Raw genomic sequence first — 15,380 nt, forward strand, 5'->3', positions numbered from 1 at the left:
AACAAAATCTATAATTTATAATTACACATATCATGATATTAAATGTTAATAATTTATATATATTTATACTAATTCATAATTATAAAATATATATTATATATAATTATGTATTTAATTATGAACTTGGGCCGAGTTCGATTTGATATACCTTGAAACTCATATAATAGTATAAATTGATTTTGAACATTTTAATTTAAGTTTAAAGTCCAAAAGCCTGTGTAATTTCCTCAAAATTTTTAAAATGCACACCTCAAAATGTCCAAATAAAAAAAAATTTCCTCTTCTTTCTTCTTTTCCTCTCTCACCTCAACCCATCACCACTTTCGCCATCGCCCAATGCCAACCGACACTTTTCTCCCTACTCTTCCTCGCTTCCTCTCCTTCTCTCTTCCCCTAGCTAGTCCCCTTTCCTCTTTGCCACCCCCTTCTGGTTGCATGGCTAGTTTGGATGTACAGTTGGTTATGCGGCTAGCGAGGAAGGAGGGCCAGAGAAAGAAAGAAAGGGAGGAGGTGGAGAGGAGAGAGAGGAGGAAGAGAGGGAGGAGAAGAAAGGAATGAGAAGGAGGGAGGAGGAGAGAAGAAAAAAAAGGGGTAAGGTGGTGGTGACTGTCCATCATGGTGCGGCCAGCGACCGACGATGGGAAAGGAAGGAAGAGAAAGGGCAGAAGAAGAAGACAAAGAAAGAGAATCGACCGAACTAGCTCAGTTGGCCATTAGAGAGACAACAAAGTCCTTCCTTAGGCGTAGCTAAGAAGTTTGGAACCCCTGTTTATATTTCCCATCCAAGATATTGTGAACACTTTTGGTGGTAGTTTAGTTCTCTTCAAGTTCTCAATAGCTTAGTTAGCCCCTATCCCCATCCTCCTCTCCCTAACATAGGACCAGTTGTAAAAATGTTATGTTAAAAAAAATGAAAGGAAAAAGGAAAAGAAAAATAAAAACCCCTCCCCTTAGCATAGGACAAGTTGTAAAAATGTTATATACAAAAAAAAAAAAAGAAAGAAAGAAAAGGAAAAGAAAAAAAAAGAAATCTTTTCTTCAAACCCTCAAATATACAAAAGTTTTTTTTTTACAATTTCTATAATAACCTATGATAAAGTTTTATACAATCGACCAAAAAACTTTTTTTTTCCAAGATGCACTTAGAGACCTTCTATTATGTGCTCAATACATGGACGTGCCATCTCACAAACATGTGAACCTTGCATGTCGCCAATAGACTCCAAATATTTGTGTTATGATGCATTGTGCACTCAGTTTATATCATTAAAAAAAAATAAACCTTGTTTTTCGTTAATCAAGAACATGCATATTATAGTTGGTTGTAGACTTGTAGTGCCCTGACGTGCGACATAAACTTTGGATCTTTACAGTTATTCAATATAACATTTTTAGTGCCATCGTGTTATTCTAGCTTGAGCGGAACTTTGTTTGTTGCAATGGTGTTTTGCAAATAAGGGTCTCTCAAAGGCGTATGCAGTAAGCATTTATTAAAATGGAATTTAGGTAGTAATATTTTAAAAAGTAAAATTAAACAAACAAAAAGTGTATAAATGCAAGGTTAGGTAAAAATTATTAGTATGTGTATTTATATGATAAATTAAATGTCATTTACGTATACTATATCAAGTGCCTAGTGAAACTTGTTAGAAAACCCTTGCAAAAGATGCGTTTACTACTTGAGCTAAGGGCAGCTAAATGTCCTTCATTTCTTGATTAAAATCTGCCTACAACTAGACAGGATGTAATTAAAATCTTTAAATAAGCAAATTTAAATTTTCAAGTTGAAAACAAATTTAATAGATTGCTTGAAAAATTTCTGGCCGAATAAACGCATGAACAAGTTTTTATAACACTAACTTGCCCTAATTAAGGCCAAATTTAAGATACTAAAATTGTTGTTGTCCAATACGAGCAAACTTTTTGAATGTGAGCTGCCAACACTTAGATATAAACCTCGTACCAAACTGAGAACTTGAAAAGGCCGGACTGCAATGAACCAAAGGAGCATATGTACATCCTCTAGATTATTCATCCAATCTACATTCGGTCACAAACTGGGATGGCTGGAAAATATGGCTATATCATAAACTAGGTTTATTGAAATTCTTCAGTACGTTATTGAAATGGGTTTTTTTTTTTTTAACAAAACAAATGCATAGTAGTTGATTGTCTTGTGACTTTAGCAGCACCGGTGCGTGTTATTCAGCTGCGCTATCTCTTGGTGGATGGGTACTTTTCGTCTGTTGAGTTCATGAATCAGGACTAGCAGCTAGCTAGGACTGCATCCTTGATGAGCTGGAGTGATAGTTGCAGGTCATCAAGCAGCTGGTGAGGGTCAGGAATGACGCTTTCATCGACTGATAGAACCATAGTCATCTTGTTCACATAGCTTTGGAAATTAATCATCAGTGCCTATCAACAAGGCAAAGCAAATCATCAGACGATACTTGTTTGCCACGCCAAAGATAACCCATTATTATCTTTATCCTAAGTTTATTGTTATGAAGTACTCACATGGGGTTGGCCATAAGAACCTGAAGCAAGATATGCAATTGGATGGCCATAGAACCCGATTTCTTCTTGTGGTCCAACTATGTTGGAGATGCACATTGTTGTCTGCGTGATAATTCTGTGAGAGAGGTCACTGGATGCCTGCAGATTGGTTCAAAGGATATGCATACTTGGTCAATTTTTAGGTTCATCAGCAATGGATACTAGTATATCTTAATTGCTCCTCCATATTAGAAACTAATTGAGCTAGCTTTTGTAGTTGGTACGACCTTAACTCCGAAAAATTTGAGCACCAAATCAGCAATGGAGAATGTGTAAACGGCCTCAAGGGAATTCTTCTTCCTATCAATGGTTGCCTTTGCTTCTCTAACATAATCCAGAGGATCGTCTCGTAATGCAATTTTATAGGGAAGAAGCACGAAACCAATCCAGTTTCCCCACTTGGCTTCAGCGTCTTTCTCCATCATATCTGCTAAAACCTGCAACAATTGTTATCAGATTAGACATATAACCTGATCATTAATTTTCTTTCTTTTTTTTTTTCCAGAAAAGTTCACATACTGAGATGCAGACACTAAATGAGAATTAAGATCTTTATTTTGGGTTCACTATCATTATTCCCAATTAAGATCACAGATCAGTCACCTGAATTCCTGCAGATGGCCTCAGGTTAATCAGGATGGTTGACCTCAGTCGAATATTCTTCGGCAGGTTGTTTCTCTTCTGAGTCTCCCCCTCATCTTTCTTACCTTCAGCTGGAAAGTGGAATCTTTATTACTAATAAGTACTAATGCCATCTAAATAGTCATATTCATCTCTAAAGTTGTATGGACATACAGATGGGTTCACTCAAAATATAACGCTCAGAAAGCACAAATTAATGCTTACTGAGACACTAAAATATTTTTATCAGCGTCTGACTTTTTTATGGAAACAATAAGGTATCGTAATCAATGATTAATTATTCAAAGATCTGTGAAGACTTACCATATCTCCTATTGAGATACCGAGACAAACCAGCTTGCGTAATTCCAAGTGCAACATCGTTTATGGTCTATCAGATAGAGTAAAATCATTTAACTAGTAGCGACTCAAAATTTGTGACATCCAAATCATTGAAAGAAATATTTCCAAGAAAACGTCAAAATGAAAAACATAGAAAAATAAAGAAAAGAAAATTCAAAATAATTAAACTACTTGCCATGTTCATTGCATTTTTCACCACCTTCATGTCGTCAAGGCTAACAATCCTGTAAACAACTCGCCTGGGGTTTAACTCGGAACATGGGGGAGCCTTGATTGGAGTTTTGGTATCTTTCAAAAACAACGCTGTAGCTCCAAAGATCACAATGTCTCTTATGGTATTCCAAATTAATTGGATGAACAACCATACAGCAATTAAGTAATACTTCCAGAACTTCGGCTTTGAAAGGCCTGAAAACGAGTTGGTGGTCTTCTTATTCTGGCCTGGAATTGTTGGCAGTTTATCTGGATCAGCTACTTGGCGGGTGCAAGCCAGTAGAAGAGACATTAGAGACGTGCCATCTCCCAGAGAATGATGGATGCGGACGACCGCAACACCTTGAGCATCAGATGTTTTGACATTGAGAACATGGAGGTCCCAAAGAGGTTTAGACTTGTCAAGACTGGATTTGCTAAGGTTGTATACGTAGTCCTCCACAAACTTGTCTGGTGATCCCATGTTGCGGTCCAGGTCTGGTACCACAACATGCTGATCTATGTCCACCTTTGTCCGAACCCATTTCATCTCTCCAGCTTTCTCATCCACAACCTATTAGTATAAACCAATTAATGTGGTCATCAGTAGACATCACTATATGCTACTAATTGAAATTAAGGCTGGTATGAGATTGTATCAGTGAGTTAATTTTCTTAGGCAAGCCAAAATAGTGATGATGAATGGAAAAATTGGAAAATTATCAGTTTTAGTTTGAGTGAGAGGAGTGAATTACTGTACAGGGAATTTCAATGATCAAGGTTTGTTGTACATTTTTGTAGCTAGGCAACACGCCCTAACTTATATATAGTTATACCTATCCAAATTCAGACAAGTGATTGTGCGCGCCTTGCAACTCTCATTATTTTCCGTTTATATTTGAGAGACGATTCCACGCGCCATGCATGCAAGCGGCTTAAACAGATTTCTCTTGGAATTATTCGTGCATTCACGAGTTTGACAGCTTATGTATGGTACCAAAGAATCACGAGTAAAAACATATTGATTTCAGCCCTTCAGGCTCTGGGCAAATGCAAACTCTACATAAGTGAACTTTTCCTACTTAAAATTCTATATATATCTTAGCTATATATATACATATATATGCTGTTATTAACGAGTAGTAAATGATTTTTATACCTGCAAGCTTGAGAAGCGAGGATGCTTAACCAAACTGTGCATCAGCTTCTCCTTGATAACTTGTGGGGAAAGTGGAGTTTTGATTCCCAGGATGGTCGTGACATGGACGTTGAAGTTGGGCTCGTGAAACAAACGAGCTGAGGGGCTTAATGGTTCTTCTTCTTCTACCATATTCTTGTTAGTATCCGCTTCTACTTCTTTACTTTTCCTCTTGGTTTTAATAGGTTTGAGGCCCCCTAGTCTCCTCCATCTTATGCCTGTTGGAGAATCCATTAGCTTATAGATTCTTTTCGTCCCGACACTTGAATCAAGATAATGGACTAACCACCCCAGAAAGAGATGGTGAACTGATAAAGAGCTGATCTTTACTGGCGGAAACTAAGAAACTACCCTGTAAGTACTCTAGAACTATGTAGCAGAGGAAAGCCCTGGTCCTGATGGTGCAACTCTTATATAGATACAACTTGGGACATGCTGAGGAGGAGCAGAATTGAGTTGGTTGGTTAGATGGGAGGGAGGAATCGGGTTTCTAGATTTAGATTTATGGTCTTTCACTTATCAAAAAGATAATTAAAGAAAAATTGAACTTCCCTAGATAAGGCTTCCCTAGCATTTACTGCGATGATTAAGATTTTATTTATGATAGAAGGTCAGAGAGATGATTGGTTTCTTATGACTACGCAAAAAAAGCAAAAAAAATTAGCCAAATCAAGTACTACATCATCACAACGAGTAAGCAATATCCGGTGCCAGTTTTCATGCAAATGACGGTCCGAGATGTCTCGACACATATATTTTGGTGTGTGACAGACGGATAAATTTTAGTCGGTCGATGAAGCTTGCGCATCAGCATCATCGTGGTGATCGTCATCTGAAACTGGATATGGGTTCGTCTCGTTGGCTGCTGAGACGGTGCAATTAAAGATTTTTGAGTCACTGGGCCGATTGCTATCCAATATGCACCTCATTTTATGGTTGGCAGCAAATACTAATAAGGGAGTCCAACTGCCCTCCGATTACACCGGTCACTCACTGGCTTTCTTATGTCAATGTTTTATCAATAGTAGTGTGGTAGTATTTATTGTTCCATAAGATACAATAACGGTAGGAAAAATCATCAGTTTTATATCTCGTATTTCACAAAAATATTCTTTTCATCCCTCACTTTTAAAACAAAATAAATGTTATCGTTGACATTTTAAAACTGAAACTATTACATCCCTGAAATCAATTTTTAATCTGAATCCAACCACCCAACAATCCGATTACAAATTTCAGGGTATAATTGGTAGATCACTTGGTTAACTCAACTTGATATTCACATGAAATTTAATGAACCAAAAAAAAATTATAACATAAAAAAGAGTTATTAATCTTTCTTACATTGTCATTATAAACACGGATGGTCTAGATGCTTGCCACATCATTTCAATTCAAATTTAAACACCAAACTTGGTATGTATGATATGTATCTAAACTCGCAAGTATACATACTAACGGTGCATGAAAAGATTTTTTTAAAAAAAAACCCCTACTATTCCAAAACACATAACGGCCTTTTTATGTTATAATTTTTTAATTTTTTTTCTTTTCTAATTCAATAAATGTCATGTAAATGTGATGGAGTTGACCGAGTGATCTATCAATTATATCTCCAAAACTTATTATTGGGTTATTGGAATAAAAGGAATATTTTTGTAAAATGTGAGAAATGAAGAGTCATTTTTCCATAATTGCATGATCATATTATGCACTAATTCATACATTTGTGCTTCAGGGTTTCTATTATCCATCAAAACCATCCCCAGCCAAAAAAATACGAAACAAAAAGGGATTAATCTGCTCACAATTGAATGGTCGAGCTGTGAACTTCGGAGATCCAGAGTCAAAATTTACAATGGAAGTGTATGCATCGAGCGAATTAGAACTGATTAATGCTAGTGTGCTTTACGTCGATCGACTCCTCAATGAGGAAACAAAGATAAAGACTCCGGCAGGATTGATTTCGGTAAAAGTCCGAGAAGACAAATGCCAGCCCTCGATTTTTCTAGCAAATTTTGAAATGTGACGTTATCGAGCATCCAGCCAAACAAGTCGAGAATTCTTACGATTATATATATCACACCTAGCAAAATTTGGGACTCAAAAGCAAATATATCCTTAGCACTCGGGCAGAGTATCCCAATTATTTAGGGTGATGAAACCCGTAACATCAAATCTGTTCAACGTTTGCCATTTCCCTCTGGGACTCCGTAATGGACTGCAGACGTTGGCTTATGATCATTACTCTAAATTTAAGCCAACCATCCTGGTGCTTCCTACGTTTTGTAGTCCCGAATCTGCACCGGGCATCATATCTCTGGGTCCATCTGCAGAGAACATGTCACAAGCATCGCTGCATCCTGATTCAAAAGCATAGTGTTCTAATTTGAAGCTGGCTTATGATCAAGTGAAAGAATAAAAATCAATCAGACAGAGAATGAGATACACTGGTTGTAGTAAAACAACACTCCCAACACATCAAGATGCTGGTTAATAAGCGCACTCCAGAAACCGACAAAAATTTCTGGTCGCGTATGGATATTAAATCTACACCAGGATACAATAGATTTTCCCCTCGTCCACCTGCTCACACGTGTAAGAAAGGCTAGGCAGACATGCCAGTAGCTCTTCCCTCAGTATAACCATAGAAAGAATGGCGTGTCAATCAAAGAATTGAAGCTTCCTACCGCTAAATTCCGATCACCTGCTATAGAAGTATGCAAGGAAAACCGTTGACCCACATTATCTATTTGGACCAGGCAACTGTATCAATCTCCGCCTGAGCAGCTCTGTACAACTCCAATCTCTTTGCGAGAGAGACCCGTCGCTGCATTATTGCTGGATCCTCATCCAGCAGAGTACCCAATTGCTTTCCCTGCAAAGCCGTATAAAAAGGTGATTTTACAATTTCATAGTTCCTTCATGGAATTCGGTATAATTCAGGCTGATGGGAACTCAAGCTCAGGATTCTTTACCTCCTTTTTGCCCAACTCAGTAAAAAAATGATCGAGTAAGCTGCGTTTGGCCTCACGTACTTGACAATAAACGATTGATTTTGGGATGGAATTTCTTAAGGTTGCACAAACCATATTGACGTAAGACAACACATTTGACCCTGTTGGAGAGAAAGAAGAGCCATATTTACATCAAGCAGATCCAAGACTAGCCAATTATTTTCACACAGCACGTCTGCATAAATTAAAATCATCATAACATGCATTTACTACTTACCGATTCGTCGAAGGTATGAATCATTGTATCTATCAAAAATTGAATGCGTGGGATTGCCACCCTTCTCAATATCTTGTGGAAGCTTCCGGAAAAAATCAACAGTAAGATAACTACATTCCATTTCAACAAGCTGTAGAGTTGCTTTCTTGCTCTCATCCCTCATCCGCTCCAATGATTCAACAGCTGCGCTTCCGACCTCAACTCTGAGTGAGGGATACTGTTTTAGCTCCTGTGTAGCAAGCAGTCATCTGTTAGCGGGAAGTGCCTCAGAAGCACCATCACTCGATTAATTTTGCATGAAACAATCTTCCCATCATCAATAATCTCACCTTTCAACTAAATGGCTTATTCCTTCTTTATTTCAGATTTTCCCTCTACCTAGTTTTGGTTTTGGAAGAAAGCAGTGTGGCAGATTACAAAGTGGCAAAAATGCATTTCTCTGTTCCAGAAGCAAAGTGATATGATGGCAAATTTGCTATGAATGGATTACATAAATTTAAATACCAACCAATCACCATAGTTGAGCGCTTGATTTTAGTCCATGCATATATAAATCAAATTCAGAATGCAGTGAAAGAAAAAATTGAGGAACTTGCCATGGTCTCACTAATTGACTTGTGAACCAGGTCCTTCAGTATAGCATGAACCTGAAATTATATAATGATAAGTTATCACACATCTCCGCTTTTATCCATAAGTATATTTGTTAAGAAGAAACTTCAATCACATTATAGATGTCACAGAATAAGCAATATTGAATGCAGACCTAAGATATTAAGCACCATTAAGTTGAAAAAAGCATACCGCATCAACAGCAGCCTCAGCAGGACCTTTAACGGTAATCAAAGAAGATTCAATGAGACGACGATACCCTTGTTCAGGGGCTATAAGATGGGGCTGATAACCATCTGCTTCAGTGATTAGCTTCCTCACATTGTCCATTGCAAGATGCTTGTCAAATTGCAACCTCTTCAATGCAGCAGGTAGTTGATTGTCAAAGACGTAGTACACTTTATCACCACCAGATCGGCTGCAAGGAAAGTCATTACCAAATAGAAAAAACAATTACCATCTAAAACAGACAACATAGAAGAATACAGCAGAACCCTTTGTGATACATACGTTCCATCAAGATGTTCCTTGAATATTCCATCAAAAGAACGGCATATTTCCATTATCATGTATAACTTTCCCTGGATTACAAGAAAAGAAGAAAATGTTACATGTGCTTCATGCAACAAGCACAAAATTTAGGAGGGACGACAAAACTATTGAGCACTCAAATTAAAACCACAGCAGTTAGAGCAGCAGAAATTAATGTCAATGGGCAGATGGTTCAGTAATGTGACAATCACCATGTGAAAGACCAGCCAATACCAAATTGAAAGACAACAGAATGTGATCCAGAGAGAGAGAGAATTATAAAAGGAGCGCATACTTACCCCAGCGTCAGTGGCAATAGGCTTCCCAAGGCGGCTCAACTCTGTTTCTAGTTCTATAATAGTTTTGTTGATAAGTGACTGGAGACCTGGAATCCGAGACTTGATAACAGCCTCCAAATGCTACGGCAAAAGAATTATAAATTAGACGATCCAATTGACATCATAATCACACAAGTTAGCATAAATGTGTTTCTAATCATATAGCACAAACAACTGAAGCTATCTCACATGTTTGAATGACTACCTATCCATCATTATCTATCATGTTTACTGATAATGACAAGATTTTGCCGTTTAGAGCCACATAAAATGTGCTTAGGCAAAAGAGCCCTTACTTTTGAAAGGATTTTTCCAAGATGCTCAGAACCCATCCTATGAGCAAGATGCTTATACTCTGGGGTACTAGAAAAATACTCTCGCTCTCTACGCCTAGCAGCAATCATGTCCACATTTTTGTTAATATCAGCCTGTGAACGATTTACAACACCAATCCATGGAAACTGTAGCTTGTAGGATTTGCCTTCCAAGATCTGTTGCGCAGAAGGAAAATTATCCATCAACAAGAAGTCATCGTTTAATGGGAATATTTAAGATTTTAGTAAATGCAGAAGACCAGAAAACAAAAGTTATCAGATAGTTCAATTCAAATGGTAAACTCATTTAAAGGATCTACAAAAAAAAAATTAACAAAGTATGAATAAGAATATGTCATAATGCAATTCCTTTATAACTTTGAACTTCCAGAAGTAAAGCAGTAATACAAGAAAGACAGACATAGACATCATCTCATAGGACTATTATACAGAATCAACGTCACAGTGTGTCATCCCATAACACAACACTTTAGTTTTTCTCTCTCTTGTAGGCAAAATCGAGACCACCTATTGGAGTTACCCCACAGGAGCCACAGAGTGACTGCACCTATGTGTGTTGTAATGTGTTTTAAGAACAATGATGTCATCAACTGTAAAATGGAGGCAGGCCGACAGTGTTGCTCACTTATATTTGACTTAAAATTTTAATCAACCAACAATTAATGGCAGACCAATTTTTTTTCCCTCACAGACCAATATCTAATCCCAAAATATCAATTTGGTATTCAAAAATGATGATGTGAATAAGCAAACAAAGTACAATTTATTCTCCTATTTCAATTGTAAACTTCAAATGGGCTCATCCTACACACCATGCCAAATTATAGCCTCACAATACACCCATATAAAAATATTAATGTATCCACATATACACATGAACACTAAGTTAAAAACAAACTCAAATTCTAGTAAAACTGAATCTAGAAATGCAAACTTACATCAGCAGCATCAGTACCCTTGTCCATAAGATCAATCTTCGTAAGAACTCCAAACGTTCTCTCCCCTGAAAAAGACAATCAGGCAAGCACAGAATCAAGAGTCTTCTTTTTTCCCAAAAAAAAAAAGAGAATGAGGGAGAGAGAGAGAGGGAAAAGTAATTAGAGTTATATTCTTACTACAACCACTAGAGAGAGAATGCTTCATCCCCCAAAACCTAGAAATCAATACCTATGCAAGTCTGATATCTGCAAGGATACTAGATTCATTACCCCTAATACTGCATAGCTTATTCTCAACCTGGTATTGCATGTGGAATCATTATTTTCCAAATTCTTTCTGTTGTTTGATCGTTTTCTAGACACAGCTATTTTTGCCATTGACATGTGCAATTTTCCTCCTATTTTGCATCTATCACCCAATGACTTATCTCTCAGATTTTGCACTGCCATAATCCCACATCATAAATCATTCATATTCTTGCTTTTTCTCCCACAATGTACAGACCTAAACGCAATAATTGCCAATGATTGGGATTTGATTAAAGGTAGGCCTGTGAACACTCTAATTATCATACCTTTTGGATCTACTTCACGAGAAATTTTAATTGCATCTGATGTAGCCAGATCCTGATTAGCTGGAGAAATTGCCAGAATTATGCAATTGGGCTGCAATACCAGAGAATTTTCTCAAAACACAAATAACAAAATAACTTTTAGACTCAAATAAAACTAAGAATATCCAACACTATTCTGAATCCTAAAATTGCAGTAGTTATGATTTATGATACTCTAGCAGAAGTTCGTTTTCGCCAAAGCTTTTAAGAAACTCTACTACAGTTTCAAAATGTAGCAATTTACCTTCTCAATAAAAGCCCGCACCATGTTTTCGATGTCCGCAACAATGCTGTCAGGCTGACCCTCTACAGATGATCCAAATGTAATCTCAATGAAAGCTACTTTGGGAATCTAAGAAGAAAAAGTACTAGGCAACAACGACTCAATTCAAAAAATGAAGTAACAGCAGATGTTAAACTCACCAACAGCCACTTTTGTAAGTCCAGGAAGATCAATCAATGTCAAGTTCACAACTGCCATGATTAGAAAACCAACAGTGAGATGAGGCAATAATAAGATATACAAGAAAACCAATATGATGTACAGGAAACTAATTTGAATGAGAATCATGTAAGAAAGGAGATATTGCGGAATATCAAAGCAGTGCATAGATGAGTTTTTCCTTCAGGTTCCCAGCAATAATAAAAAGATATGGTTAATGGAAATTCTAATATAAATTTACAAATAAATAAAAAGATAATGCAACCATGACAATGACAACAAGAAGTTCCAAAGGCAAACCCAAAAGAGGATCAGCAATTGTTATTCTCAAACCGAAAACCGTTTGCTTAAAGCACAAATGTGAACAGCAAACCCAACTGTAATCAATGAGTGGATAAAAGAAGATCCACTAAAAGCAAATCCAAATTGTTAATCAACAAACAAGAACTATCATCAGCATATTCGAATTGATGGCCATAGTCGGGCATAGCGTGTAACAAAGTGATTACACTTCAGATGTCATATCCACTTCACTACATGCACTATTTAATTCTCAACATCCTATCAACTTACAGGATAAATATTAACCACCAACATTCTTCATAAAATCAATTCCCATCCAAATTATATTTCAACAAGCTTCTCATACAGTATACCAACTCCTCAAAATAATAGCATCATATTTTATTCTGAAAAAATTATTTAAGCATATAAGATTCTTCAAATGTTTCGACCAATTAATCCCACCATCTAGAACGAATCACTTACCATTAGGGGAATGGATACTAAGATAGATTGGAACACTTGAAATCTGTTTGGTTCGTCCCGTCTCTCTATCAGTTTCATCAGCAATCTCCTTTCTTACAGCAGCTGCACAGAAGACAGGTGAGCATTAGCATCTTAAAGCATATACAACAACATAAAATCAACACAAATATTCTAGTCAGAAGGCTCCCAAATCCTAGCAATATATCTTACTATACAGAATCTCTAGAGACTAATGATGTGTAAAATGTATCACATTTTTATTTACCTAAATATAGCCCTTACTAAGGTGATAACCATCGTTTGCTATAATATACTGTATAAGGTACCCAAGGGATGGCAATTATATCAAACAATAACTTATCATCTAATTCTCATTCATACTTTATCTTCCCAGCTAAATACAAACATAAGTATATCCTCATTAAATCTAAGAACATCCATAGAGGGTGCATAAATAACTAATGGCAATAATGCTCCACATAATGTGCATGGCATAGCTAAAAGAAGAAACCCTTGATAATTCCTCAAACATTATCCAACAAGATAACCATTGCAAGTGGAAAGAAAAGCCAGATGGGGACATTCAAATAACAATCCCGTTTTCCTCTTATTTTTTGGCTGACATATTTCTCAAAAACTTACCAAAATCGGTGAACCTCTTCCTTGGGAGATGTCCAAACTCTGCATATTCTCTTCCTTCCTCAATGCGCTGAAGTTGTAGGACAAGGGGTCGCCGGGTAACAATACCTGCAGACAACATGCAAAGAACATATTAAAGGCTTAATCTAAGGTATCTGGACAGATCATGAATCTGGAAACAAATGTCTAACAGTAAGGATATAAGCCAAAGACATTTACCAGATCCACGGGGTAAGAAATCCTTCCCAACAATGCTTTCAAGCACTGAAGACTTCCCAGAACTCTACAAATTATCAAAACTTCAAGATTATCAGACTAAGAAGCTAAAGATAATATCAAAGAAATCAAAAATTTTGAGTTTAAAATAAACCAAGGCGTGTGCATGATATAGGTCATGAACACCACTACAATGTCATGCACACATGCTATTGTTATAGACCAATTAGACTTCCAAACCCACATAGCAAGATGAAGCATAATGCCATCGCAATATAAAACCAGAATGGGATAGACAGATAGGACAAACAAATGCTGATTGAGTTCAAAGATTCAAAATCATAGATACTCTATTTAAAAGTCACTAGTCCTTCAGGCTAATTGCCTGCATTGATTAAGCACAGTTGGAAACAATATTGTCAATCATTTTATCACCATCTGACTGTGCTGATTACAAAAGATAAAACCCATTAAAAACATGATGACATTTTTGTAATGTTATTTAATGATCAAGATACAATTTTGTCAAAACGTGATACTGCATATCCATAACATACAACGTCTTCTGTTAACCAATATCTCTTTAACAATCTTTACTGAAAGAAAGAACTCAAGTACCAAAAACAAAACAAAACGTGTTACAGGACATGAGGGCCTACAAATAACAATCAAGTCCTTGACCAATTCCTAAGATCATGACTTCCTGGACGTATAAGCATACATGTTACGAATAGAATCGAAACTAGGAATAAAAAAGCAGCAAAAAAAAATAGAATTTAACAACTTAAATACAAATTAGAAGTACCCAAAGATCAGAAAAAAACTGTAGATCTGAAATAAAAGATTACAAAACCTAAAATACATTCAGTAACATTAATTTTTTCAACAAAAGAAGATCCAAGAAAAAATTTTCCATCGCATCTGAGCTTAAAATACAGATAAATTCCGAAAAGAAGGAAAAACAAATGCAAATACAATAACAATATAAATATGAATAAATGGAATAAGATCTACAGGAAATCAAAAGCACCTGGCCACCGACGACGGCGATGGAAGGCAAGGCGTCCCAAAGAGTGGGCAGAGCAGTGTCTTCGCCATGATCGCCTATAGCTGTGCAAGCTTTCTGCAACCTATTGACCAACGATATCAAGTTCTCCATTTTTCCTTTTTATTTTCTTTAATACCTCCCCTCCTCTTCTGAGTCGAGAAAGAAACTTAAAGATCCGCCGAGTTTGACTCGGTCCAAACCACAAACGGCAATATAACAACAATATCCTACACAAGAGATCGGCCGCCGATCTACTTGTACGGTGGATCGAGCTAGAGAGAGGGGGAGTGGATTGCCGGCGAAGCAAGAAGGCAATACACGTACTATCGAATTGGCCGAGAAAGCTATAAATTCTGTATTTAAGTTGGGGCACTACTGATTTTCGAAGACTGGGGGGGAGTTTTCTTTTTTTCTTGAAAAAAGAATTGAAAAAACGAGGAAGAATTTAAACGAAGAACCGCGTGGGAGTCGGTGGGGGATGGGCTGGTCCGACCCTCGACGATTGGATTTGGAAGTCGTGCGGTTTTTCTTGTACGTTGCATTAGGAAAATTGCCTCTTTCTTGTTTCCTTCTTCCTTTTTATTTCGGTTAAAATTTCCTTCTTCGATTTAATTAGGCAACTTCAATTCCCTTCAGCTTTCACAACTGTTTTGTTTCTAAATTTTGTATTCATTTATGAATATTTCTAATGAGTGCGCAATTGATAATATACCCAAATAACACACCTAACTGATT

General features: G+C 36.8%; 2 protein-coding genes across 2 annotated transcripts; both read right to left on the reverse strand.

The window, feature by feature from the left end:
* Positions 1-1,995: 1,995 nt before the first annotated feature.
* LOC140035463 (wax ester synthase/diacylglycerol acyltransferase 11-like) lies at positions 1,996-5,651 on the reverse strand. The gene is made up of 7 exons (XM_072076657.1): positions 4,892-5,651; positions 3,716-4,306; positions 3,502-3,568; positions 3,160-3,269; positions 2,784-2,993; positions 2,518-2,655; positions 1,996-2,415 (listed from the first exon to the last, which is right to left on the reverse strand). The coding sequence occupies exons 1-7, from the start codon at positions 5,162-5,164 to the stop codon at positions 2,266-2,268; spliced, it is 1,539 nt and encodes a 512-aa protein (XP_071932758.1). The 5' UTR covers positions 5,165-5,651; the 3' UTR covers positions 1,996-2,265.
* A 1,698-nt stretch (positions 5,652-7,349) lies between these two features.
* Positions 7,350-15,056, reverse strand: LOC140035464 (dynamin-related protein 5A). The gene is made up of 16 exons (XM_072076659.1): positions 14,628-15,056; positions 13,601-13,664; positions 13,385-13,489; positions 12,743-12,844; positions 11,956-12,006; positions 11,777-11,838; positions 11,494-11,584; positions 10,919-10,983; positions 9,942-10,136; positions 9,607-9,726; positions 9,287-9,357; positions 8,969-9,194; positions 8,761-8,811; positions 8,165-8,393; positions 7,909-8,048; positions 7,350-7,808 (listed from the first exon to the last, which is right to left on the reverse strand). The coding sequence occupies exons 1-16, from the start codon at positions 14,754-14,756 to the stop codon at positions 7,680-7,682; spliced, it is 1,830 nt and encodes a 609-aa protein (XP_071932760.1). The 5' UTR covers positions 14,757-15,056; the 3' UTR covers positions 7,350-7,679.
* Between the last annotated feature and the right edge of the window lie 324 nt (positions 15,057-15,380).

This window comes from Coffea arabica, chromosome 2c, assembly GCF_036785885.1.
Source record: "Coffea arabica cultivar ET-39 chromosome 2c, Coffea Arabica ET-39 HiFi, whole genome shotgun sequence".
Lineage (NCBI taxonomy): Eukaryota > Viridiplantae > Streptophyta > Magnoliopsida > Gentianales > Rubiaceae > Coffea > Coffea arabica.